Raw genomic sequence first — 24,452 nt, 5'->3', positions numbered from 1 at the left:
CTGAAGGAAGCCTGGGAGTGTAGGGTAGGAAAAGATTCTAGACTTGGGATTTCGTAGGTTCTCAAACATCTTCACAGGTCAGCGAGCACTTTCCAGGTAGCGTGTCACTATTTTTCCCGCTGCAGCAACACTTGAGATTTTCTAAGCTGCTGAAAGGTGGGAGGGGTTGGCTCTCTTTGCTTTCTCTTGAGGTTTAGCCCTAGGGGCAGCCAGGAAAGTTGGGGAGGCTGGCCAGGACCTCTCCTTTCCCTCACTTCTTCCACTTCTTTGATTCAACCTTAGTCCCAGTTAGCATGACCTGATTACCGTTCTTCATTCCTCTGCAGCCTGAAAGGATTTTTCTCTTAAAGCGGAGTTTCTAGAAAAGCAGTAATGGAAATGCCACCTTCAGAATTCAGCACTCAGGTGGGGTTCTCGACTGTGGTGGGGCAGAGCCTGACAAAGTAAGGCATGTTCCTTTCAGCCCAACGGACACCCCAGGGACCGCCACAGGGCGCCTCCTGAGAAAAATCATGAGGATGGCTAAGCAGACAAGAGTAGGCTTGAGGTCCCCAGGACAGAAGCCAGCACAGAACCCGTGATTCCCAAAGTGACCCTCTGTGCCTCGTGGTAGGAAGACAAGGTACCTTCAGGACCTGGGCAAGCCCGATGCCAGAAACTGGGGAGAATACCAGCTAGGTTACAAGTGTTTTGGGGAGAGCACAGTATTGTGGTTAAATTTTGGACGTGACTTAAATTTTGGACAGGTAGATTTGGGTTTAAGCCCTGTCCCTTTCACTGACTGCTGGGTGAGTTTTGGAAAGTTCCTCAATATTCCTGAGCTTCGGGTTTGCATCTGTTGGACAGGGATTCCAATGGCAGCCACATGAGTTAAATGCAAAGCTTAGGGAGAAAATGTGTGCAAGGGGCTTATCATAATGGCTGGCATTGGAAGAAGTCTGTAAACAAAAGGAAAAAGAAAAACAAACTAACAAAAAACACAGGGGCAATGGTGACATGGCCCCGAGTTGCCTTAGGAAAATCGTTGGCATCTTCTCTTCCTTCTCAACCCCAACATGCCAGCCTGGAGAATTAGCTGTACCCTGAACCAATGGTTTAAGCCTAGTGGGACCGGTGTTCGGGTTCCAGGGAGTCCTCCAAAATCAGTTCCTAAACTGATTAGGAAAAGGATCATTTTGCCTCTTCCTGAAATTGAGAGGTCACGGTGATAGAGCTGCCATTCTGTGTTTTCAATATCGATCCCTTTGTGATCTGAAAATGGAGAGATGGTGAGCAGCTTTCCCCCAACACCGGGACGACCGAGTTCACGAAGGAATTACTTCTGTGCCCTGATCGGTGCGCTCCAAAGCACTTCCTGATGTGTGAGGGGTTTTGACTCCTCTGTGTCTCAGGCTCAGAATTTTAAAGCAGGGATTGCCTTTCTCACACAGCTGCTGGACGGCTCAATGGGTTAATCGGCATCAGGTTGATGCACATGCTCTGACATACATTAAATGCTCAGGACATCCTTCCCACGAAGTGCTGAAAATAAAAAGATTGATTTTCACAACAGAATGGATGTCCAGCAGCCTCAGGTGTGGGAGACCTTGGCCGGAAAGGGGCTGCATCCATAGACTATTTTAGGCATGGACGGCACGTTGGCATTCTTAGCTTTCACACAGGGACAGATTTCAGAGACGACTGTAGCTCTGTGCCTGGGGATAGAGGATGAAGACATTTTTGGGCACTTTTCAAAGCGAGGGAAGGAGTGATTTTTAACATGTTTTAAGGCAACCTTAGAAAAAAAAATACTCTGTTGTGATGCGAAGACTTAAAGTGTTGTATTTTTAAATAGCGACGGATATTTGTATACTTAAAATCTCAGAAATAGCAAACTCTGCTCAAATCGTGAGGCACCTACGTCAAAACCTAGTACAGGTTTTAATATAGTTGAGCTTGTTCTGAAATTTCCAAAAGAATGGCTGCTGAGTGTCCTCAGGGGAGCATGTGTGTAGGGGGTGGGAGGGAGGAGCGGAATAAGAGATGGAAGCATAAAGATCTCGTGGCACTAAGAACAAATTTCGAAAAACAATCAGAAATCAAAATCCTCGACCCTATCCCCCAGACATAAAAGAGAAGCCCCGAGTGGCACAGGAAAATAACCTTCAGAGGGTCTGTCCACGCAAGGGGAATGAATTTTGTTTCTGCTCTGCTGTTAATTAATTAAAAGAGTCCCTGGAAATTCCTTCCTCTCTTCCTTCCTGTAACAGGCAGTGTTACAAAGGGATGCTTTGGGTCGGTGATCAGATGAACTCCTGGCTGCTGCAGAACTTTCCAAGGCTCAGCGATGCCGCAAAGGGACAAAAGAGGCACATAGATGCAAAGGGGCACACACCTCAGTGAACAGAACTTGGCTTGGGAGAAGAAAAGAAAAAATGAAACAGAAGGGAAAATTTAAGCATAGTGTTTTTAAATCTATTTTTGTGTTTTCAGTTTTGCCTTTCCTGTCTCCGTCTTTGAAGTCTAGGACTTGGCAGGTAGCTTAAAAAGCAAAAGTGCAGCAGTTCCTCCTGTTTATTCATTGCCTTTTTTTTTTTTTTCCTGGAAGCAGAGACTCAAGTCAGAGGGGCCATCAACAATGAGAAGGCTTACAATGAAATGGATGTGGTCATAAGCAAACACAGCCCATGGGGTCAGCTTGGGTTCCTCTCTTTCCCTCACAGCCCACGTGCTATCCATCAGCTAACTTGGTACCTCCACCTCCAAAATATTTCAGAAGCTGACCCCTTTCTTTCCTCCCCTCCCAGGCCCAGCAACCATCCTGCTGGTCTACTCCCCAGTCTCCCTTCCCACCTTGACCTCTCTGTCTCCCAGGCTGGTCTCATGCCAGTATCCTTAGTGATCAATCAGATCCTGTCACTCCTCTGGGCAAAATCCTGCAGTGGGTCCCCAGGTCAAAGGGAAAGTCAAGGTCATTACAAGGATCTGTAAGGGGGGTGGGGTTAGCCACTTAGGCTGCCCTGTCTCATCTTTCCCTGTCTCTGAGCTCACTCTGCTCCAGCCATTCTGGTCCCCTTGTTGTCCACCTCAGAGCCATGGCATTGACTGGTCCCTCTACCTGGAATATTCTTTCCCTAGAGATCCATGGTTTACTCTCTCAGCTCCTTCGAGTATTTGTTCAAATGTTACCTTCTCACTGAGGCTTCTCTGAGGAGCCTATTTAAAATTGCAGCCCCTCTCTCTCCCGTATTTCCTATTCCCAGCTTGTTTTCTCTAACCTTCACCACCATCTGATATACTGCATCATCATTAGTCTTGATTATCTGTTGCTCTCCGTTAGCAGCTAAGCTCTGTGAAAGAAGGGATTTCCATGGGTCTTGTTCTCTGTGTTGTCTTCAGAGCCCTGTAGGGCTTGATAAATCCTTGTGTTTGGGTTTCCAGGCATGTAGATGAGGCAGTCACTCCTTAGTAGGCTTCTTGGTGGCTAACGACCAAAGTAAATCCTTTCACGTCTACCCAAACCCAAGGCCCCAATGGAGCCGAGTCTACCTGTGGAATCCCAGGAACTTCTGAGGTAAATAGGAGAGAATGGGGTGGCTAGGTGTTCACAGCTCAGAGATGGGAGACAGGAGCATGTCAGTCATCCCCATTCTGCATATGGTGGGGACAAACAAGATGGGTGGTGAGAGGGGCCTTTGTGACACAGAGGAGGTGCAGAGAGCACAGAGGGCAGAGAAGGGAAATCAGGGCTTTGGCTCCTCCCTCTTTAGTAAGCTACTTCTCATCAAGGCCTAACTGAAGGCCCAACCTGAAGGTTTCTCAAATTATACCCATACCCCTCTTTCCCAAGTGGAAATCCATCACTAATGGCACCTTGATTATACCTCATCACAGCCCTGATTCCAGTTTGCTGCCCACATGTCTGCTTTTCCTCAGACAGCAGGCTTCTCTGGGGGCACAGACCTTCTCTCGTCATCTTGTGTTCCTCAACAAGCATCTTAGCATAGTGCTTGGCACATGGGCACCCACTGAATTCCAGTGAAGTTCTCCCTAAGTCAACTCTCTTTGGAAGTGTGAGCTTTGCTTTCAAGTGGGTGCAAATCACAAACAATCTTCCACTCTGCAAATATTAACCAAACCTGTGCTGGGTATCAGGCAGTGTTTAGTGAACACGATCTATCTAGCTGGTGCCCTATAGAGTCACAGCCGAGAGACAGAGAGACAAAAAACAAGGACTTAAGATTCATGATGGTGGGGGCCTTCTCTGAAGGGTATGGAAACTCACAGAAGAGTGAAGGTTCCAAGATACAAGATACCACTTAGCAGCTTGAAGGAATAAACCCCTCTTCATTCTATAAACTGTCCTCATGGGGCAGCTTATTCATCTAATAGGATCTGGCCTGACTTTTATTGTTTTGTTGTTGTTGTTTTAAGTAAGCTCTATGCCCCAAATGGGACTTGAACTCACAATCCTGAGATCAAGAGTTGCATACTCTACTGACTGAGCCAGGTAGGTGCCCCCTGATTTTTATTCTTAAAAGCAAAACGTTGCAAAAATTTTTGCCTTAAGAAAAAAATCCCAAGAACATAGTTTACTTATTCTTATACTTATTTTTGAAGAACAATCTCTAAATTATTTTTTTCTGATTTTTGAGAAGCATCGTGTAAACCAATTATGACGACATTGATATTAATGGAAATTAAACCAGTACTGTAATATTTTGTAAAATGTCTTCAGTCAATATTCTGTAAATGAACCATATAATAAAGGTAATCAACCTAATTTAATTGTATTTGTATAGACATAATCAGAAGACTAGTTTCTGTAATTAATGAGAATATATACATAATTGTATCTCAACTGGTGGTCATCACAGAATGAAATGAAGCGGCCAGATTTCCTTATTAAGGCTTTAAAAAATAATTTTCTATAAGAATGACCTTTAGGATCACCCGTAAAGAGTGGATCTGTCCGCATGTGAATTGATTCTGTATCACGTCCCTGTCACTGGTCAGGGTCACCTTCTCATTGGAAATGTGGAGTACTTTCATAAATATTTTGGAAGACTTCCAGTGCTTTTCAAAAGTTGATATCTCACAGGTTGATACTTTGCCCTTTATTCCAATTTCTTGCCCCTGCAGGGAGTTTGCCTACTCACTCGTGGTCAATCTCCAGTCCTTCCTTTTCCTTCAGCATACAGTCCTGGTTAAGGCTCTCCCCCGGGAACCTTTCTCTTGACTTTAGAGTAATTGAGTCAAGAGTCTGGCACTGCCCTCTCTCGCCTGCCCTCCACAGCCAAGCCTCTAGAAAGGTCAGCCTATGCTGGTGCTTTGTTGGGAACCCTGAGGGCTCTTTTGTTCACTTCTTCACTCTGCATCAGGCCTTTGGCAGCATTGCTCCACTGAACCCGCCCTGGGCCCCTCTTTGCCTCCACATGACTGGGTCTCTCAGTGCATCTGATATTCTTCAGCCCTGTCCTCGAAGTCCAATCTGATTTTCCAGGACTCCTGTGAGTGAGCCTTGAGCTACTATTCCCCAGGCTCCCTCCCCCTTATCCCCCACATTCTTCCAAAGAATCCGGCGGACCTCCACCTGAATATCAGTGATTTCCAAATCAGATTTCTGGCTCTGATCCTCTTATCCAAAGGACTTCTGAACACTTCACTCAGAAAGTCCCTCCAACAGTTAAGCTCAGCCTGCTCCCCATTCCCACACATCACCTTCTTCCTGGGAATGCGCCCATCTCCTTGCATTTTCTGTTGGTGATTTTCTCACTCTCAGTGTTTTCCAGCCTTCTTAGAGATCCCTCTCATGCCCCAAGCTCAATGAGTTGCCAGCTCCTTCTGAGTCTACCTTTGAACACCTTAGGTCCAACATTTCCTGCCTGGATATTGATTACAATCTCTTAGCTGGTCTCCCAGTTTTTAAGTTATGCTTCTCGTGGCTTGGAATGCCCCACACTTGTTATTTGCTTGTCTTACTCCTTTTTAAGAATGATTTAAAGCACCTCATCTTTCAGGAAGCTTTCCTTGAGTCCCTTTCCTGGACTGGCAAGGCACCTCTCATACCCGTCCTACCATACCTGTTATCACAGACCCTTGGAGGCATTTTACTGACCTCTCTCCAGCAAACCGTGGGCCCCTCAAGGATAGGGATGCCATTTCTCATCCACTCACCAGTGCCTACTTCTTAGGTTGGTCCTTTGTAAATGTTTATGAATGTAACAACCTTAGTACAAATGACAAAGGGAGTGTGTGTGTGTGTGTGCGTGTGGCACTTACAGTGCTTGCTATATGAAAATCTATTCATTGTTTATGTTCCTTCTGGGGGCGGAGAAACAAAGAAGGACCAGAAGAACAGTGTACAAAACTCACCCGGCATTCTAGGTTAATGGGGTGATTAAGCCTCTAAAGTCTAATAGTGTTTACAGTTAATATTTCTCTATTTTGAAGCTCTTAAAAAATATATATAATCGAACTAAGTTCAGGCAAAATTGGAATTTTACAAACTGAAAAGCTTGTAGCGGGGATCACTGGCAGAATACAGTGTTTCGGGAAAAGAGCCAATTTGCTGACCTTAGCCGAGGTTGACACTGCTGGAAAGCTAATGTTCTCTATCATTTTAGGTCACCTGCTTTATTATTTTAGGAACTTAATTTTCTGTAAATTTCTGTCTCAGAGACAGAGATACAAATGGCTCTCACACACACAATTCTCAGAGGGGTTTCTCTGATCTCAGCTTTGGAGTTCTGAGCTGGGTAGGGGTTGCCGGATGGAAGGTTTGAATGTCTTCCTCTTGTTCCCATCCTTAGCACCCTGCGGATATCTAAGAGATAAATGACTAAAAAAATCACTTTACTAGGGCAGGCCTCAGATCTCAAGACTCACCAACATCCAGCCCCACTGCCACCTGAGGCGTGCAAAAGATCTCTTCGGGAGTCACTTTTCAAAGCCGCTATCTTGGGTGCGTCTCTGCACCCAAGATTGTGACATGAATGGATGATTTGGGCAAGGTTTTGATTTGCTCACAGCACCTGACAAAGAGGCGGGTACATTAAATGTGTATTGAATGGTTACTCTGACTTGTATATAAAAAACCGAACTTCAACAGTTCTTTCTCACAAGGAGCCTAGATATTACCCGATTATTTATTTTGACTTTAGGTTTGGCTGACATTCATTCAGAAGCAGCCCCTAGATCATGTACGTTTATCATCTCCCGTCACTTGGATTTCATGTGTCTGAGAATTGTCAATTACTTTGACTTCCTACTTCCTAGTTTCTTGAATCCTCGATGTTACATTGTAAACTGGTGCCTGTAATTTCATTTGGAAGCATTGGTTTGCAACAGAAGTGCTGACACATGCTGAGTGTTCTTAACTAACTGCTCCTGAGGGCTTAGTGGTCCATGACTAAAATGAGATGATTCAGTTCATTTCAGATTTAATCAAAAGAGAAACTTACCATGCTTAATTGAACATGCCAGCCTCCTGGTATTACCGATTCCCACTTTTTTTTTTTTAAGAGAAAGCTTCATGGGGGTGGGAAATTATATCATTAACTTATAATAATAATATTTGAGTTTGACTAACGAAGGCAGCTTAACCTTTGCAGCTCTAGGGATGTCAGAAATAGACAAAAAGCAGCATCCACAATTTGCCTTCTGCTGCAACTTAACACCTTCTACATATGCAATGTGGCAAAATCTGCCTTTACTTGCCAGGTCCAATCTTTCTGCTTTTACTGCTCAACAGTTTAGACCATGAAAATAAGATGCAATGAAGTTTGAAAAACCGGATGTATTCTAATTAGACTTCCTTGGTCCTGGTTTTCAGGAAGACCCACACAGCTGGTTTGGTCTTTCTGACAGATCTGATAACGGTTACTAGCTGTTTAGTCTGATTACACACATTCACTAGGCTGCTGTCTTCCTAAGATCCAGCCCCAGGGAGATACTTGCAAGAATACATCTCTAAAAAAGTAATGTGGTTAATAACTGGTGAGTCAGTACATTTTTGGGAGGGAGGGGGTAAGGCTCAGCCTTGCAGAGAGTATCTGGCCAAGTGCCTCGAAAAATCCTCTGGTTATGAAAAGTTGGACTGAATGAGTTAAACCATAAACTTGGAATGAATGAAACATAACATGGTATTGGAAATGGTGTCTGTGCACAACGGGGGCTCCCCACTTTGGTAACCGGAAGGAAGAAAGTTAACTTGCAGTGTACTTCTCAGACATCCTCAGGGCTGTCAACAGCCCTGTGGTAAGAAGGGCACATGCTGCGGTGGAAATTGGATATTCTGTGCGGGAGGAATAGCCTTGTCATGTAATTTACAGAGGAAAGACTTCCACTGTGACCGTACCCTGGCTTTAGCTCACCTTGGGTAAAAAAAAATAAAAAAATTTGGGTTTCTACAACAAGTAAAGTAGAAGGTAGTTATAATACGAACGCTGATCTGCTTTGTACGGAAGTCAGCTATGAATCAGTGTTCAAAGGACTTAGTTAAATTCAGTGGAGGGTCTCTCATTCACTGTTGGTGGTCAGACTGGTGCAATCGCTCTGGAGGACAACTGGGCATTATCTTTCACAATTTGAAATGTGTTTATGTTTTCATCTGGTATTTCTATTTCTAGGGACTTATTTTGTATGTATACATTCCCTGCTCAGTAGAGTTTGCTCTATGGGCAAAGAAGATGCGCAGGGGCCATGCTAATCTTCTCTGTATCGTTCCAATTTTAGTATATGTGCTGCCGAAGCGAGCACGCCTGGGTGGCTCAGTGTGTTGGGCCGCTGCCTTCGGCTCGGGTCATGATCTCAGGGTCCTGGGATCGAGTCCCGCGTCGGGCTCTCTGCTCAGCGGGGAGCCTGCTTCCCTTCCTCTCTCTCTGCCTACTTGTGATCTCTCTCTGAAGTAAATAAATAAATAAAATCTTTAAAAAAAAAAAAGAAGATGCTCATGTCATGTTCTAATAACTGGATAAATCAACAAAAAATGGAAATATTGTGAATGTCCATCAATAGGGGACTGATGGAATGAACCTACCATGGAAGAGCCAAGCAGCGGAATACTACGCAGCTACCAAAAGGAATGAGGGCAGTGCTGATATGGAAAGGTCTCCACTCTATGGTGATAACCAAAAGCCAGGTAGAGAGAGCAGCATATAGAAGAAAAGAGCCTATGTTAGAAAACCAGTAAGAGTAGTTAACTCTAAGGGATGAGTGGAATCTGGAGTAAAAGGAAAACTCCCTTTTTTTTGCCTTTCCTTATGTAGTGTTTGCTTTTTACCTCTGTGTGCATGTAATGTTTTTATCATAAAAAGGGATAATTAAAATTACTTTGCAGTTATACTCTCTACTGTGCTAAAGGTTCATATCCGCAACTACAAGGGAAGATAGCTGTTCTCTTTTAAAGGTCTATTTCACAGAAACAATGTAATGTCCTATTTGCTATAAATGTAGCCACATTAATCAACAGTTTATCTCTGAACTGGATCAAAGAATACACAGGCCTTCTATTTCAGAAGCTGTGTCCCAGGAGCCTACCTACCCACTGTCCTGGTAGCAGCTTAACCGAGATGGAGGATCAAGTTTTCAAAAGATTTAATCTTAAAAGTAGACTCGAAACCAATGTCTGCCATCACATTTTGTAAAAGGCACCAGGACAGAATCTCGGACATGGGACTGGAAGGGGCATCAGGGTGTCCATTATCTGAACACTCTTCTGATGGAGGTTTCCTTGGCTTCTCCAGCAGAGGGTGCCTCACTGCCTTTTGCGGCAGCTCACTGCATCATTGGCCCTGTCCTTAGGAAAGGTCTTCCCGTGGTGGGCGGAACCCTCTCTCTCCGAATTGAGGAGGGCTCCTTCCTTAACCTTCCTCATCCCCATCTTGACTTAAGGGGTCCCCCATAGCTCCCTTCTCCTGGAAAGATAGACCCTACTTTATCACTGCAAACTGTCCGAGGAGCCAATCCCAACTTAGAACTTCTAGCACATTGGTAAGTTGTTCCCATGCCATCCCACAGCCCTGTTTAACTCAGCAGAGCCTCTGGGGCATCTAACAATGTCCAGACCCGCCCTCATCTCTGTGTGAAAATGCCTGACCTGACTCAGTCTCCCACCTCTGCCACCAGTAAGCCTGTCTCCACGTCCTTCACCTCTGCTCTGAATACTCTCTTTGCGTTTCTCTTTCAACTGAAATTTGGCTGTTTCCTGAAGGTCTGTCATGGCCCTTGAAAGGGGCAGCTGCTTGTCTCTCCAAATGCTCCACATTCCACCCTCCTTCCTCACTACTTCTAGACCACTTCTCCTCCCTCCTTCGAAGCGTAAGCCACCAGTAGCGCCTCCATTGCAGCTGACTTCCTCATCCCCCTCCCTCATTCCTGAAGCGATCAGAGTGCAATTCACTATTGACTTACACAATGGCTGCTGTCACCAGCCTTGGTGACTTTATCGGTAAGCCCTGCAACGCTTGGCTCCTCACCACCCTAACCTGGTCACCTCCAGCTTCTCTTCCCTCCAGCTCACCTTATTCCTCTGATCTTACTGCTCGACCCTAAACTTCATCATTGGCAATAACCACCCCACTTCCAAACTCCCGATCTGAAGCATCTAATTTTGTGTTCCCCACTCTCACCTTTGTGCTACAACAATTCTCTGATTTCATTGGTCAATTCACTGAGGCTATCACCTTTTCATTGCCTTCTTGAATTCCTTGGATTCTGGGATGCAATTCTCTCCTGGGTTTCTGCCCAACCCAGTCTTCTTTGCTGGTGTCCCCCTTCTTCCCAGACTCTAAACTTTGGAGTCCCCGAGATCAACCTTGACCTCCTCTTCCCTATTGATTAATTAGGTATTCTTACCAGTTCTGTGGCTGTAAAGAACAACTATAGTATGATTCGCAAATCTGCATCCACAGCTTTGACCTTTCTCCCAAGATCCAGACTCCATTTCCACTACTTCCCCCCACATCTCCATTTGGATGTCTCATAGGCATCTCAGATTTTACATGAGTTCTCAACAACGCTTCTAGAGCTTGCTCTGTTCTCCATCCTCCCCATCAACATACAATTATACAAAAATGATAATTTTCTTTTGTGGAAAGAATGCATGTTGCCTATCTGATATCAATTCCCTTTCCTCTTTTAAATGATAGAATACCTAAATTATTTGGGACAGCAAATCACCTGGTTTAATAAAATATTTCCAGGCTTCCTTGAAACCAGGTGTAGACATGTAACTGAGTTGTGGGCAGTTTTACTGGGAGGGTCTAAAGGGGAGTCTCCTTAAAAAGAAGACAAAATGGCTGGGGAAAATCATGTTGGCTCTTCCTCCTTCCTGGAATATAGGTGTAATGGCTGGAGCTCTAGCAGCAGCCATCTTGGACCATGAGGTACCCTGAGGTTGAAAGTCATATGTTAGGATTACGGAGCAGAAGATGGAAGAAGCCTGAGGCTTGGATTATTGTAGAGCTTCCCTATCTGCCAGGCACAGCCTGCCTCTGGACTGCTATATTTGAGAGAGGAATTAACATCCGTCTGACCAAAGCCACTGTTAATTTGGATTTTCTACTATATATAGCTGAACCTATCCAGTCTGATATACGAGTGTATATAACACAGTCTTATCCGTTTAGGCAAGGATTAAAATATAATGAGAAGGCCAGAGAAAACACCAAAGACCTGTGGCTGGACTACATTTTCAGAGGCTACATCTTGGGCAGTGGAAAACACTGTTAAATGGCATTTCAAAATTCAATTTCTCCTTGAAAAACGAACTGAACTATTTCTTTGCAATTAAGAACATCAAATGACTGGCTAGACTATGTGACCTTAAGGTGCTTTTGTTTCTTTGAGATAATGGGGGCTTTCAAAACTCAGCCGCATGCCTAATTTAGGACCCCATGATTCAGGTGAGACATTAGTTTCTCAGCTTGGTAAAGGGTCTCTTGGTTGCCATGAGCAGTACCCTTAATTTCATTAAGGAAAAGGTCACTGTAATTTTTGCCCTTCACATTGCAACAACTTTTAATATCTTTTTCCTTATGCAAATGAACAAAGACTTTTTAAATGATAGAGAAATTATTTTTCATGGAAATGGCTATTCGTAGATGGCAATGAGTTTAGGACAGTATACTACAGGTAGATTTCCCCATACACTGCTTCTTTGTAAAATTTTAGTCAGGACTTCTGTCTACCTACCCATTGATACATCTCTATGAATGCTTATTTCCGAAGAGTAAAAATTCGTATTTCTATATAATGTGATTGGTGGAAAGGTCTTTTCTCTTTTCAGTTCATCTGTTCTGTCACATAAGTTTGTTTTCTTTTGAACAAGCTTTCTACATTTTCATTTAGAGTAATTTTAGTAAGGAAGTCAAGTTCCATTTATTGAGGCTATTCCAGAATGAGAATGGTATGTAATTTGGGTATTTGCAGATGAGAAACAAACTATGGGTTATTAGCTTTAAGTAAAATAAAAAATCACCCTTCCAAGAATATGCAGTTTTATTGCCTGAGGAGATAAGAGGATGGCCACCCATGTAGAGGGATCTGAGGTCATCAAAATACCACTTCTAGAGTAATTTGTTCACATCCCTGGAAATATCTTGTTAAATAGAAGGAAATACAGTCCTTGGGAGGAGTAAGGCTTACTAATCTAGCAAGTCTAGCAATATGTGTCAATCAGAGAGGGTGCTCCATCACTATCAAGTGAACACATTAGTATCTGGTGGCTGGTAAGACTGTTGTCATCCTGAGATGCAGGAATGAGGCAATGGAGACATCATTTCTCTGAAAAGCCTGCCCTCATTTCTCAAGGCTGAACATGATGCCTTTGGCTGGGCTCCCTCTACACCTTGGTCTGTCTATCACAACACTCTTCTCTTGGCCTGTATCCCCCACTACAGCGTGAATTCTTTAGGAGAAGGGTTGTCTTTAATTAGCTCTGCACCCAGTCTAGTGCCTGGTACATACTAAGAATCGTTGAGTAAGTGCATTAATGATTGAATGAAGGAGTGAGGAAGATTCTGATTAGCTTGGGGTGTGGAAGGGGGTTGGGTCTGGCCCAGGGGAGCTGTTCCAGTTTAGATCCTAAGGCACCTGAATATAAGGGAGGGAGGGAGAGAAGGAAAGGGTTCTGAGATCAAGGACCCATTTTGTAAAATTGTCATGATTTTATCCAGTGTCTGAGGATGAATATATTGTTTTATTAAAATAATTTTTTTAATGGTGGAGTGTTCAAGGAGAGGCATGTTTTAATCAGGAACTCCTTGTCATTCACTCTATGATGCCCTCATTCTAAGTCTGTGGTTTAAACCTTTCCTATGACTGGTCTCTATCAAGCATTTCTTCCCACTCCCTATACTGACACCAACTTGAACTGTCTAGCTTCTCACAGCCACCTGGTACAGCAAACCACACTAGGGCCAAGAGGTTAGAGCTTGGGCCTGCCACAGTCCTTAGTTCAGGTTCCAAGTCACCACTTACCACACCTAGTCCCACAGCTAAATGCTTCGCTTTTCTGAGTCTTGGTTTCCTCATCTAATATAATACATCTTTGGGCTTTGGCTTCCTTATCTTCAATAAAATCCACCTTGTGTGGTCACTGTAAGGATTAAATGACATACAATATACAAAGCCCGCAGCACTGCCCCTGGCAGGTGGGAGGCACCCAGTGAAGGTTGGTGTATGCCCATTCTTTGATACCTTTTTCAGCCTTGAGGTCAGAACTTCCACTCCTCCTTCCCCAGTACACCCAATATTGACTGGTCCTTGGGGCCCAGTTCACTTTCTCTACTAGTCTTCCCCTCTGGTTGAAGGCCATCCTTCCTCTTTCTGTGTAGCCTGTGATCCTCCAAATACCTATGGGACTCACCACTTCCTTCTTGGTGACTCAGTGGTTCCTGTGTTTTATTTCTCTCCCTGTCTTTAAGTTCTGTGGGGGCAAATTGCTCAGCTTTTAATCTCATATTTCCCTAGACCACCTGGCAAAATAACTTGCAGATAGCAGGGGCTTAAAATCACGAGCTGAATATGTGCAGGACAATTCTATTTAGGAAATCATCACTCAATTCCTCTTAAGAGAGGGTGGCCTAGAGAATCCATCTATCCATTTGCTCCACTTGAGCGGAAAAGGAAAAAAACAAAAAACAAAAAACAGGGCTTCATTTAAATTAGCTGACTTCACATCCCATCCAGAGAATTTTCTGGAAAGGGTGAAAAAGGTTGACTAGTTTTCTGGGCAATTAAAATAAAACCCTGCTCAAGAGCTAGTTGCATCTTGAAAACAGTGGAAAGAGATGCTTAACACGGAGCAGGGATTTCCTGAAGGCCAGCTAGCCCACGGTTATGGCCCTGAATATCTTTATCTGTAGGACACTTCTTTCAGTTGTATGATGGAAGAGGCTCCAGTCATGATTTTCGGTGGGAGGGGAGGGGCCCTCGAGGGTTTGAAGAAGTCACCTGTGGCTGTGGCCTGGCTTTGAGCCTTTTAGGCAGAATCCCAGAGTTAGGAATAAACCGGGCCTGGCCTGTCATGGAGGCGGCTGCTGGAGGGTGGGAACTGATGTGGCTAGAGGAAGACTTCCAGTTCCAAAGTATCTTTTCTGCGAGTAACCATGATTTAAAATTTAAAAATGCTGCCTTCGCTGTGACTCGCTATTATTCCTCAATGGATGAATGTTCAGCTAGGAACGGAACACATAGGGATAGGCAAGAAGGGAGAGGAGAGGGAAGTATAAGAAATGTGACAGGGTGCCCTCGGGGGACTCCTAAACACAATTTCCTGGCCTTGCTAAGGGGCAGCCATGATCTTCCTTCCACACGTGATTCTGACTTTGTGCTCCTGCCTAGAACGCCCAGTTGTTACCACGTAGACTCATCGGATTGCAAGTGACATTTGTGTGTCTTTGTGTGATCTTGAACCGTCTGGCTTAGAGGGGCTGAAAAAGAGAGTGGCAACCTTTGCTCAGATGGATGTGGAGGGAGGCAAGAAAGGAGCAGAGCCAGGGGTAGATGGGGTGTTGAAGGCAACAGGGAGGCAGAAGCCCCCCTGACAATGGGAAGGTAAGGGTGGGAGGCAGAGGACAGGAGGGAGTCAGAAAAGAAAGTGGAGTCATGACAGGTTGGGAGGAAGCTAACAGACCCACCTTCCCCTGATCCTGAGCCACAAAACAGAGGCTGGGGACTAGCCGGATGCCCAGGGATGCCTTCAAACTCTAGAGTCAGCGAGTCCCAAAGCTTTAGCTTCTCAACCAACCATCCATAAAACTCGGAGGGGGTCTGAAGACACGGAATAAAAAATGAGAGCTGGGACAAGAACCTGCCTTTAAGTTCTGAATTGCTCTTTCTAGCCTCTTGGTGGTAGGATGCTCATTCTCACGGTAGCTTTCCGTCTCTGGGACTCTCAGTTCCCCAGGTTCTTGGGAGGGTCCTGGGCCATAAGAGGGTCCAGTCTGAGATCCCCATCATGGCCTGCTGCTTTAGAAACCATCACAGTGGTTAACGGAGAGTATATCCTAGTTGTTGTGCTGGAGCTAGAGTCGTGGGGTGAGGCGGAGAAGGAAGGGGCTTTCTTTTACCAAGGCTTGTCAGATGTTCACTTCTTGGAAGCAAAGCAACTAGGAGATCTTTGGCAAGCTAAGGCAACTTAGAAATACTAGAAGCTGAAAACAGGATATGCAACGCCTTTGGGAGTTTCTCTCATGTTGAAAGACAAAATTAGCTGATTCTCCTTCTAGGCTACCTTTGGATTACTTGTCAGAATCTAGTGTAAAAATCACATGGAAGCCCCAAATGTTTTTATAACTTCCAAATATTGTTTCTTATTCATAAGGTGGAGGTACGTGTAGGGTGAAATGGGGGGCTGGGGCAATTGGAGAACTGCCTTCACAAGAAAGTAGGATTTTCAAATCGCTGTTCCATGGTGAACTTATTTCAAGAGAAGTGATTTTCACTGGGTCAAGACAGTACTGTGGGATAGTGCCTGGATTTCACTAGTAAATTCATTTTAAAATAAATCTCTGCCAGGCTTTATTTACAACTCAGGGGGAAATGGTTGAAATGGTATGCTCGGTCTCACAGAGTGTGAACTCCCGGTAAATTCAGGTCCATGGGCCAGAACCCGGGCCCTGGCTTCTCAGAGTAATGCACTTGGACAAGGGCACAGGGACTGTGGGAGCTGAAGACAGGACCCCACAGTCCTCTGCATCGGAAACAGGTCTCCAGCTGGTTTTGGGTGGAGGAGTTTCTTTGGTTCACTTACTTCTTTGGATAGATGGGAATACCCACCCCCTCGGAAATGCAGGGCTTATTAAAAGAGTGTTGATTGAGTGTGTTTCTGTGTGGTGTTGTGAGCATGTGTGGGAAATAATGCTGACCCAGTGGGTGTGTGCTTGTGCTTACGTTGCTGACACCATTTCTCTGAGTGTGTTACACAATTGAGATGGTTTGGATCATCTGAATGGAATAACATGATTACCCATGGTATTGCACGTCTCCAATCCCAAATAAACATGATGGCAAAAACTAGACGAAAATGTGGAAAGAATAAGAAATCACACAATGTCACTGAAGTCATGCAAAGAGGAAAAGAAGATGAAAAAACAAAATGGGCAAGCACCAGACACCATAAATGAAAAAAAAAAAAAAAGCCAATGCATACAATTCTAAAATCATTCTTACCTTCTTCAGTCATTGTGTCATAATATTTTAGTTTTCCATATGATCCAAGTTCTACAACATCACAGTAAAAGACACAAAGATAAGGAACGAGCTGTAATGCAAGAACTTTGTTTTTACACATTCTTAATTAATCAGATTCAGAGTTATACTGTCAAATTCCGCAATCGTAACTATATAGAGATGTGCAAACATGGGCCCATGTGGCAGACAGCTTTCACGGCCCATTTTCAGAAATCACTTAAAATATATTATTCTCCCGGGGGTAGGATGTGCCCTGCATGACAGAAGAGGACACGGTTATTTTAACATCTGATGAAACAGAGCGCTTGGCAAGAGAACTTCACACCGGATTGAGGCTGGCCCTGTCATTTGTAGAGAGGTGATGCTTTAAGTGAAAAGGTAGAACAAGGACAATGTCTGGGCCCCCTGGGGCTTGCAGCCTGGCATCCCTGGCCAGGCAGCTGGCCGGCCCCAAACTTCATTCCTCGGGTCCTCTCCAACAGAACCACTTCCTAGAGATTAAGGAGGTTGCTTGGGAAAACCCAAAATGCAAAACCCAAAATGCTAAACTTCCCTTTCACTTCTAGCTCCTATTTTAGACAGAACACAGTGAATGCCACGAGTACAGCCTGCTGAGAAGAGCTGCAAAATGTGCAGAGTGCTCTGGAAGGAAGAGGGAAGCCCCCTGGCTCAGGGCAGGTGACAGAGCGACGCTCCCAGACTGAGGTGTTGCCTGCTGCTCCGTGGATGGCGGATGGTGGGGTGGGGGCGGGGCGGGAGGCTACCAGCAGCGCCTCCAAGTGCAGGGATCGCCAAAGGGCTCCGAGGTCGCGGACCCCCACAGGCAGAGAGCGCAGTTGGGCTGAGTTAGCTGGGGTTGGGGAGGAGAAGGGGCCGGCATGCACCATGTCTGTTTTTTTTATTTCAGTTCTAAAATAGAAACTTTTATTCCTGTTCATCTGAAAATTCCAGATTGTTTCAAGTGACATGGTGAGCGGGTTAAAAATATTTTTCCTGATCATAAGAACATTCTCTCTATAAACCTCAAGAAACTAATTAGACTCGAGAGATACCCCTGTGATTGTGTAGAATGCCTTCCTGGCTCATTAACTTGGGAAGCCAGTGAAAATCCACATAGGAACCAACTAATAATTGATGGGTTTTGGGTGCAAGATGAGGGATCTAGCTTTAAGGACAATAATAAATATTCTTCTCTTTTATTTATAGTATACATTCTAAATATGTTATGTATATAATGTGTGTGCATACATTATATATGTATTTTTTCCCTTTCGCCTAAAATTTTGCTCAAGCTATTTTAACACCCCAATGCAAAATTATGCCTCAAGGAGAAAAAAATCACCTCACCCTTATCTTTCTGCAAAAACCTGCCCACTCTGGTTTTGTTAGATACATGACAAAAAGTACAAGTACTTCAATAAGAAATTGAATTTTATGTAAATAACAAGAAAGTCTTTTTAACGACTTCTGGGGATTTCCTTCAGTGGAATGTAATTTTTTTCTGGGTATTTTAAGAACTGTAGTCTATTATACATAAGACATTGTACAAGCTTGGAATTCTTAAATGATCTAAATACCTTTATAAATATTAAACACATGTTCATGGTGGCTTTACACATAATGTAGGTACGCACACGTGTGTGTGCACGTATGTGAAATCTTATAGCAAGTTCACGAATTATATCAGGCAACTAATTTTTCTGTAGCCTGTGCTCTTCCCCTACTCAGCCTAAGCAGCTGGTATTCTCAACTATTTGCTCGGAAAACAGAATGTGGGTGGCTCTGGGTTTGCAGAGTAGGGTGAAAACCATATTCTGTGCAGGAAAGATAGACCACAGCAATCCTTCTAGATCTGTCTTTTTAGACGCACCTTCTCCATAGACACACACCTGTTTTCATGGATCAATTACAAACTGTCAAACATCTGCTTATTTTTTACCCCTATCTCTTGGGGAATCAGGTATAAAGAAATACAAATACATTCTTCAATTGTTTTATTTTTACGCAGTCGAAATTGGAACCGTCCACGTCTGACAAGGGTCACACATACTGGTGGCTGCTGTGGCAACATCCAGACTGTTTCTTAGCTGCTTCCTTGGTTGAATGGGACAGAGGGATAAGAACTGAATGGAACACACCAAAAATAAGGCTGAAGAGAGGTAAGGCGCAAGAGAGGTATTAAGAGTAGTGAAAAGCCAAATAACAACAGGTGACGTAGCAGCTGGAAGCACAGGGAGGAAGGAGCGCAAGGGAAGGTTATGTTTGCAGATGAAGGGAACCACGTTCATTGCTCACTGAAGCAAAGACAGAGAAGATTGGGAAGGAAACCAGCCTGCTAGAATTGTCCTTTTGTTTTCTTTTTTTAAAGATTTTATTTATTCTCTTGACAGAGATCACAATTAGGCAGAGAGGCAGGCAGAGAGAGAGAGAGAGGAGGAAGCAGGCTCCCGGTTGAGCAGAGAACCTGATGCGGGGCTCGATCCCAGGACCCTGAGATCATAACCCGAGCCGAAGGCAGAGGCTTTAACCCACTGAGCCACTCAGGCGCCCTGCTAGAATCGTCTTTAACACACACCGCGACAGGATGGTGAGATGTTGGGCGCAGGGTTCCCATGCTCTCAGGTGGTCAGGGCAGCACCCTAGGGTCAGTGGGGTGCATCTCCAAGAGCTGGTGGCTCCCATTTCTGAACCAGGGCCTCAAGGGGTGCAGGAAGAGGGGTATGATGGGTGACGAGAATGAACACACCATGCACACACCATGAACACACCACGCACACGTCCGCCAGAGCACATCACACAGCTGGCTGGTGTCCCACAGACCATGGATGCCTCATGGAGGGTGGTCTCAGCCACTGTGGCCTGAGAGGGCCTGAGTGACATGAATGAAGACTCACCTGCAGGGGGAAATGGCCTTTAGTCAGTGCACTCCCCACAGAGACTAACCAAGGTACCATGATATCATTGGATTGTGATTCCAGTGGGGCCTCATCTAAGCTGAGTTTCCTTGGGATGGGAGGAAGTGAAGGAGTTCAAGAGAGGGCTGCTTAGTCCCAACTAGCAACACCCATTATATCAACTGAGCAAGAGAAAGCTAGGACCAGGAGAGGGATGGGTCACCAATGACTATCACCCTGGGTACCACCTGGTGTCTCTTCACTATAATATTTCTCGAAGAAAGCCACCCAGCCTCAGAAAAAATTCCAGAACCCAGGGACTGGTGTTGGAGTTGAGCCTGCAGGGTGATCGTGAATGTTGCCTGTCATGGTGACCACACTTGCGTCCACGCTATTCAGACAGTTGAGGCTACGGGCATCCACACTCCCAGATCTCTAGGATGGATAGAGCCTTTGTCAATTCCTCTGTCCACTTCTTTCCAGGTCTTGTAAGACAATGACCTGCTTTAAGGTGCCTCCTGATTCCTGTCCATACTTCATGATTGGCAAGTCAAGGGAAGGGTCTTATCTTCAGTCAAGGAATCAATGGATAAGAGCTAGTGTTTTGGGCTCCTGATATCCTTTCTTCAGAACAGCATGGATACAGATTTCTCCTTCTGACACTGACTTTCTCACTCCACTTTTGAGGCCTCTGGTATTCTCAACCCCCTTTCCACCAAATCTCCCCAGACAGGAGCAGGAGAAAAGGGACTTCTTCCCTTTTGGACCTCAAAATTCCGATACATAAAACAGAAAGTCAGTAGAAGCACCAATGTTGAGTTCATTGTATGAGAACAAAAACTAGAAAGAGAGAAATCAGTGAGAATGAGTATTTATTACTTAAGCGTTAGCTGATAGGAAAACAAATGATTACTTGTTTATTTTTCAAGTCAAAGAGCTTCTTCATTATTGGTATTAGTTTGAACTCAATGGGGAAGACATAAAAATTAAGGCCTATCAAGAAGGTGTGTGCAGATAGTAGATTATATCAACCCATGGAAGGATGATTTTTCAGTAGCAAATGGAAGTTAAGGTCATGGGCTTTGAAACCAAGGTGTAGGCTTGAATCCATGGTCTGCCACTTATTAGTTGTGTGACCTTGAGCAAATTCCTTGACCTCTCTAAGCCTTGTTGCCCTTAGCTGCAAGGGGCATAACTGTACCAATCCCATAAAGCTGTGGTAAAGAGTAGATGAATAATAATACCTACTAAGCCATAAGTAAGGGGCAGCTTCATTACCGTAAGCACCACGGAGAAGCTCAAAGGAGAACCAATGGGACACAGAGCAGAGCAGTTAGAGAATTGGGTATTCTACATAGGTCTGTTAAAGCAAATTCAACCCTACTTAAAGGTTTTAAATAGATATTTGTTGCTCAACAATAAAGGCTACTGTGCCACATCGGGGCTGGCAGGGAAAAGAAATGTCTTCATCAGTCCTCTCCTACTCTCAGATCTATGGGGAATGTCACAATGTGGACCTCAACCATTGGGATAGCACGTGACCCTTCCTCCATCTAAAAAAGACCAGTGTTCCATTTGGGACCTAGGCATGGCACATTCCCTTCCAATTTTGCACACAAGCCTGTCTCTCCAACTAGGCTGTCCACATGTTGGAGACAGAGACCCTCTTTCTCTTGGATCTCTTCCAGCAGAACCCAGAACAGTGCTTTCTTCTTACCACATTCTCCTCACGTTTCTTCAAGTGCACCGATTCACAGGTCCCAAATGATAGTGAAGTTTAGGATGTTGTGGTTTGTTAAACTTCCCTAGAAGCTGAAGTCAGGAAGGCACGCACCGATGCCTGAAGCTTCTTGACTGTAGGTACCATGATGTCATTATCAAGGTTAAGAATGTTTCTGAGTGAGTTGGATAAGACGGCTGATTCAAAGTAGTGGCTCTACTACTTATGAGCTGAGTGGTCCACTCTGAGCCTCGATCTCTTCTTCAGTCAAAATGGGGACAAGAACTGGGCCACCTGGGTGGCCCAGTCAATTGAGTGTCTGACTATTGATTTTGGCTCAGATCATGATCTCAGGGTCCTGGGAGGGAGGACCACTCAGTGGGGAGTCTGCTTGAGGATTCTTTCTCCCTTTCCTTCTGCCCCCTCCCCCTCTCTCCCACCTGCTCATGTCCTGTCTTCTCACTCCACTTCTCACTATTTATTAAATAAATAAATAAATCTTTAAAAAGATAAAATGGGGACAAGAACAATAAATACCTATTTTCAGGAGGGTTGTTGGAGGATCAGATGAGGACGAGCATATAAAGTACTTTGCATGGGGACAGCGCAGACATCCTTAGTAACTGGTACCCCTCTTCACTGTCTGCCAAAGGTCCAACATGAACATGAACTCAGCCTAGCAGGAGGTTGCTGCATCCTATTCAAACTCTGATTATCTCTGTGGGTGGGCACCAGTGTCAAGGTCTATACTTGCCACATGCAGGTCAGTAACACCAGCCCCCCACCCCCGCAATCACTCACCGAGACTTCTTCCCTTAAACATAAGGAAAACTGCCTAAAGAAAATCTTTCAGTTTAGTGAAAGGTTGCCCCGACTAACTTCCAGAACCGTGTGTTGCAGTTTTAGGCAGAGGTGTTTTTTTTTTTAATTTTTTTAATTTGTGAATTTATTTTTGGTATTGAAATGTTGTGAATGGGCGGGGGGCTTGCCAGTTAGTATTTGTAATGTCCCATCCCATTCCCCAATATAAATATAGCACTTATATTCGCAGATCTATAGAATTTTTAAGTTTCTTACAGCGTATCTAGCCTCACCTTTTCTCTCTTGTCTCTGCCTCATGTGAAAAACTTGCATCAGAATAAGCACGAATTCTGAGTTAAATGTATCTTCCAATACAGCAGTGTGAAGCTTTTGGTTTCCCGTCACCTCAAAAAGGACGCACGAGCCACCATAATGAATTACTTCCCATTAAAGGGCTTTCTTTGGTCATTACTCTTTTATATCAAATTCATGCCAATGCAAGTAACTTTTTTAGCTGAAAAATCATCTTGGAGAGACTGAGGTTAAACGAGGAAACAACCACGAGTCCTCACTTCCTATTCAAGTCAGAAGGAAAGGAATATTTTAACCTTCAAATTCTCACTCAGAAGAAGCTTTCAAAGTACTGATTCATTGCCAGAGCTTCTGTTACCATTCTGTTGGGGGGGGTGGTGTGGGATGGTGTTCACGTGCTAAGCCTCCCTAAGAGGCTCCTAATGTAGACACGCTTGCCCAGGGACAGCCGTACGCTACATGTGGCCCTACGTAGATGTGACACGCAAGGGGTTACCAGAGAGGCTTTTGCTCTGCGGAGTTCTTTGACACCTGACTCTTCCTTTCCAGGCTAATCTGTACTTCTTTCTCTTCTGCAAGATGAAAACCTCTCACTTACTCAGGCTTTTGGACGTCAGGCAAGAACCGTGCGGATGAAAATAAAGGGCTGAGCTGGGGCGTCGTCTGCCGTCAGCTATGGAGTTTTGAGGAGGGTTTCCCAACAGACCGCTCAGAAATTCATCACCTGATTTTCATGCCCTCTGAATCTCGCCCCTTCAAGACATGCTCTTCCTTTTTAGGCGCCTGGCAAACCTGGATTCTGGTTCATCACTGCTGATATTTCTGTCGCTCCCACTCTGTCCTTCCTTGTTTATGTCCACCTGCTGACGTCATTCTGGGGCCCCAGCTCCCAACAAAACACCAGTGTTACATCCCTGGCCACTTCCAGAGCCAGAGTGTTCCCCAGCATCCGGTCTACTGTCTGGGGGCACGGAAGCCATTTGGACAAAAAACGAATGAACACCGGCACCAGGTAGGGCCGTGGGCAGAGTGGGCTGGAGACAAGGACAGGAAGACGTGTGATTGTGGACACCCGGACAGTGTGCCTGCCCCAAAACGGGCAGGGGCTACGCACCCCCAGCTCCAAGAAGAAATGTGGGTACAGTGTTGACAGACCTGCTGATAATTCAAGGGAAGCCAGATATCTGAACTTTTATATGAAAACTCTTTTTTTTAAAAAAAAAGACTTTATTTATTTATTTGACAGAGATCACACGTAGGCAGAGCAGCAGGCAGAGAGAGAGAGGGGGAAGCAGGCTCCCTGCTGAGCAGAGAGCCTGATGCGGGGCTCGATACCAGGATCCTAGGATCATGACCTGAGCCGAAGGCAGAGGCTTAACCCACTGAGCCACCCAGGCACCCAAAAACTCTTGCTTTTTAAATGTTGGCAATGAATTCCAAATTAAAAAACACCATCTGGAGGGGCACTGGGTGGCTCAGTCGGTTAAGTGCCTGACTCTTGGTATTGGCTCAGGGTGGTGACATGGAGCCTGTGTCAGTCTATTCTCAGTAGGGGGTCTGCTTGAGATTCCACCCCCACCCCACTCCTGCTCTCTCTTTCTATGAAAAAAAAAAAAAAAAAAACCAAAAAAACCAAACAATACCACCTGGGTCATATTTGGCTTATCAAATTATAATCTTTGGTTTAAAATCAGGTTGCTTGGTCTAACTTTCTTATAACTATTAGTTGGATGAATGAATGAACAAATGAGACCAACTTGGCTATAGGGACTGGGAGGGGTCCTTGCTAGGTAATCCTCCAGTAGGTCAAGGGTTCAGGCTCACTACCTTGTCTCTCTTGAAGTGCACAGATTTACTTCCCTGGTGTGGGTCCTACTGTCTGCTCATCTCTGGCTTCACATGGAACCAAGTGAATCTCTCACCTCGGGCTCCTCTGGGACCACCAAGGTGGAGCTCATGTCAGGCCCATGGAGCTGCCAGGATCCCGTGACTAATTCCCTCCTTAGGTGTATTCCTGCCCAGCTGGCTCGGCTTTCACACAAACCAAC

General features: G+C 44.8%; 1 protein-coding gene and 1 pseudogene across 2 annotated transcripts in view; both read right to left on the bottom strand.

Annotated features, from left to right (window-relative positions):
- Window positions 1–24,452, bottom strand: part of SLC24A2 (solute carrier family 24 member 2) — a 251,500-nt gene that overhangs the window by 56,835 nt on the left and 170,213 nt on the right. Inside the window, exon 5 of one of the 2 annotated variants that reach the window (XM_044265595.1) lies at window positions 16,657–16,707. The exons of the other annotated variant lie outside the window; for it this stretch is intronic. Coding sequence (XP_044121530.1) covers window positions 16,657–16,707 — 51 coding nt within the window. The remainder of the gene's footprint in view (window positions 1–16,656; window positions 16,708–24,452) is intronic. 2 annotated transcript variants of the gene reach the window in all.
- On the bottom strand, window positions 8,671–8,739 carry LOC122917884 (annotated as a pseudogene).

The sequence above is a fragment of the Neovison vison genome, chromosome 9 (assembly GCF_020171115.1).
Source record: "Neovison vison isolate M4711 chromosome 9, ASM_NN_V1, whole genome shotgun sequence".
Classification (NCBI taxonomy): Eukaryota; Metazoa; Chordata; class Mammalia; order Carnivora; family Mustelidae; genus Neogale; species Neogale vison.
This window is presented reverse-complemented; position numbering and strand designations above follow the sequence as displayed.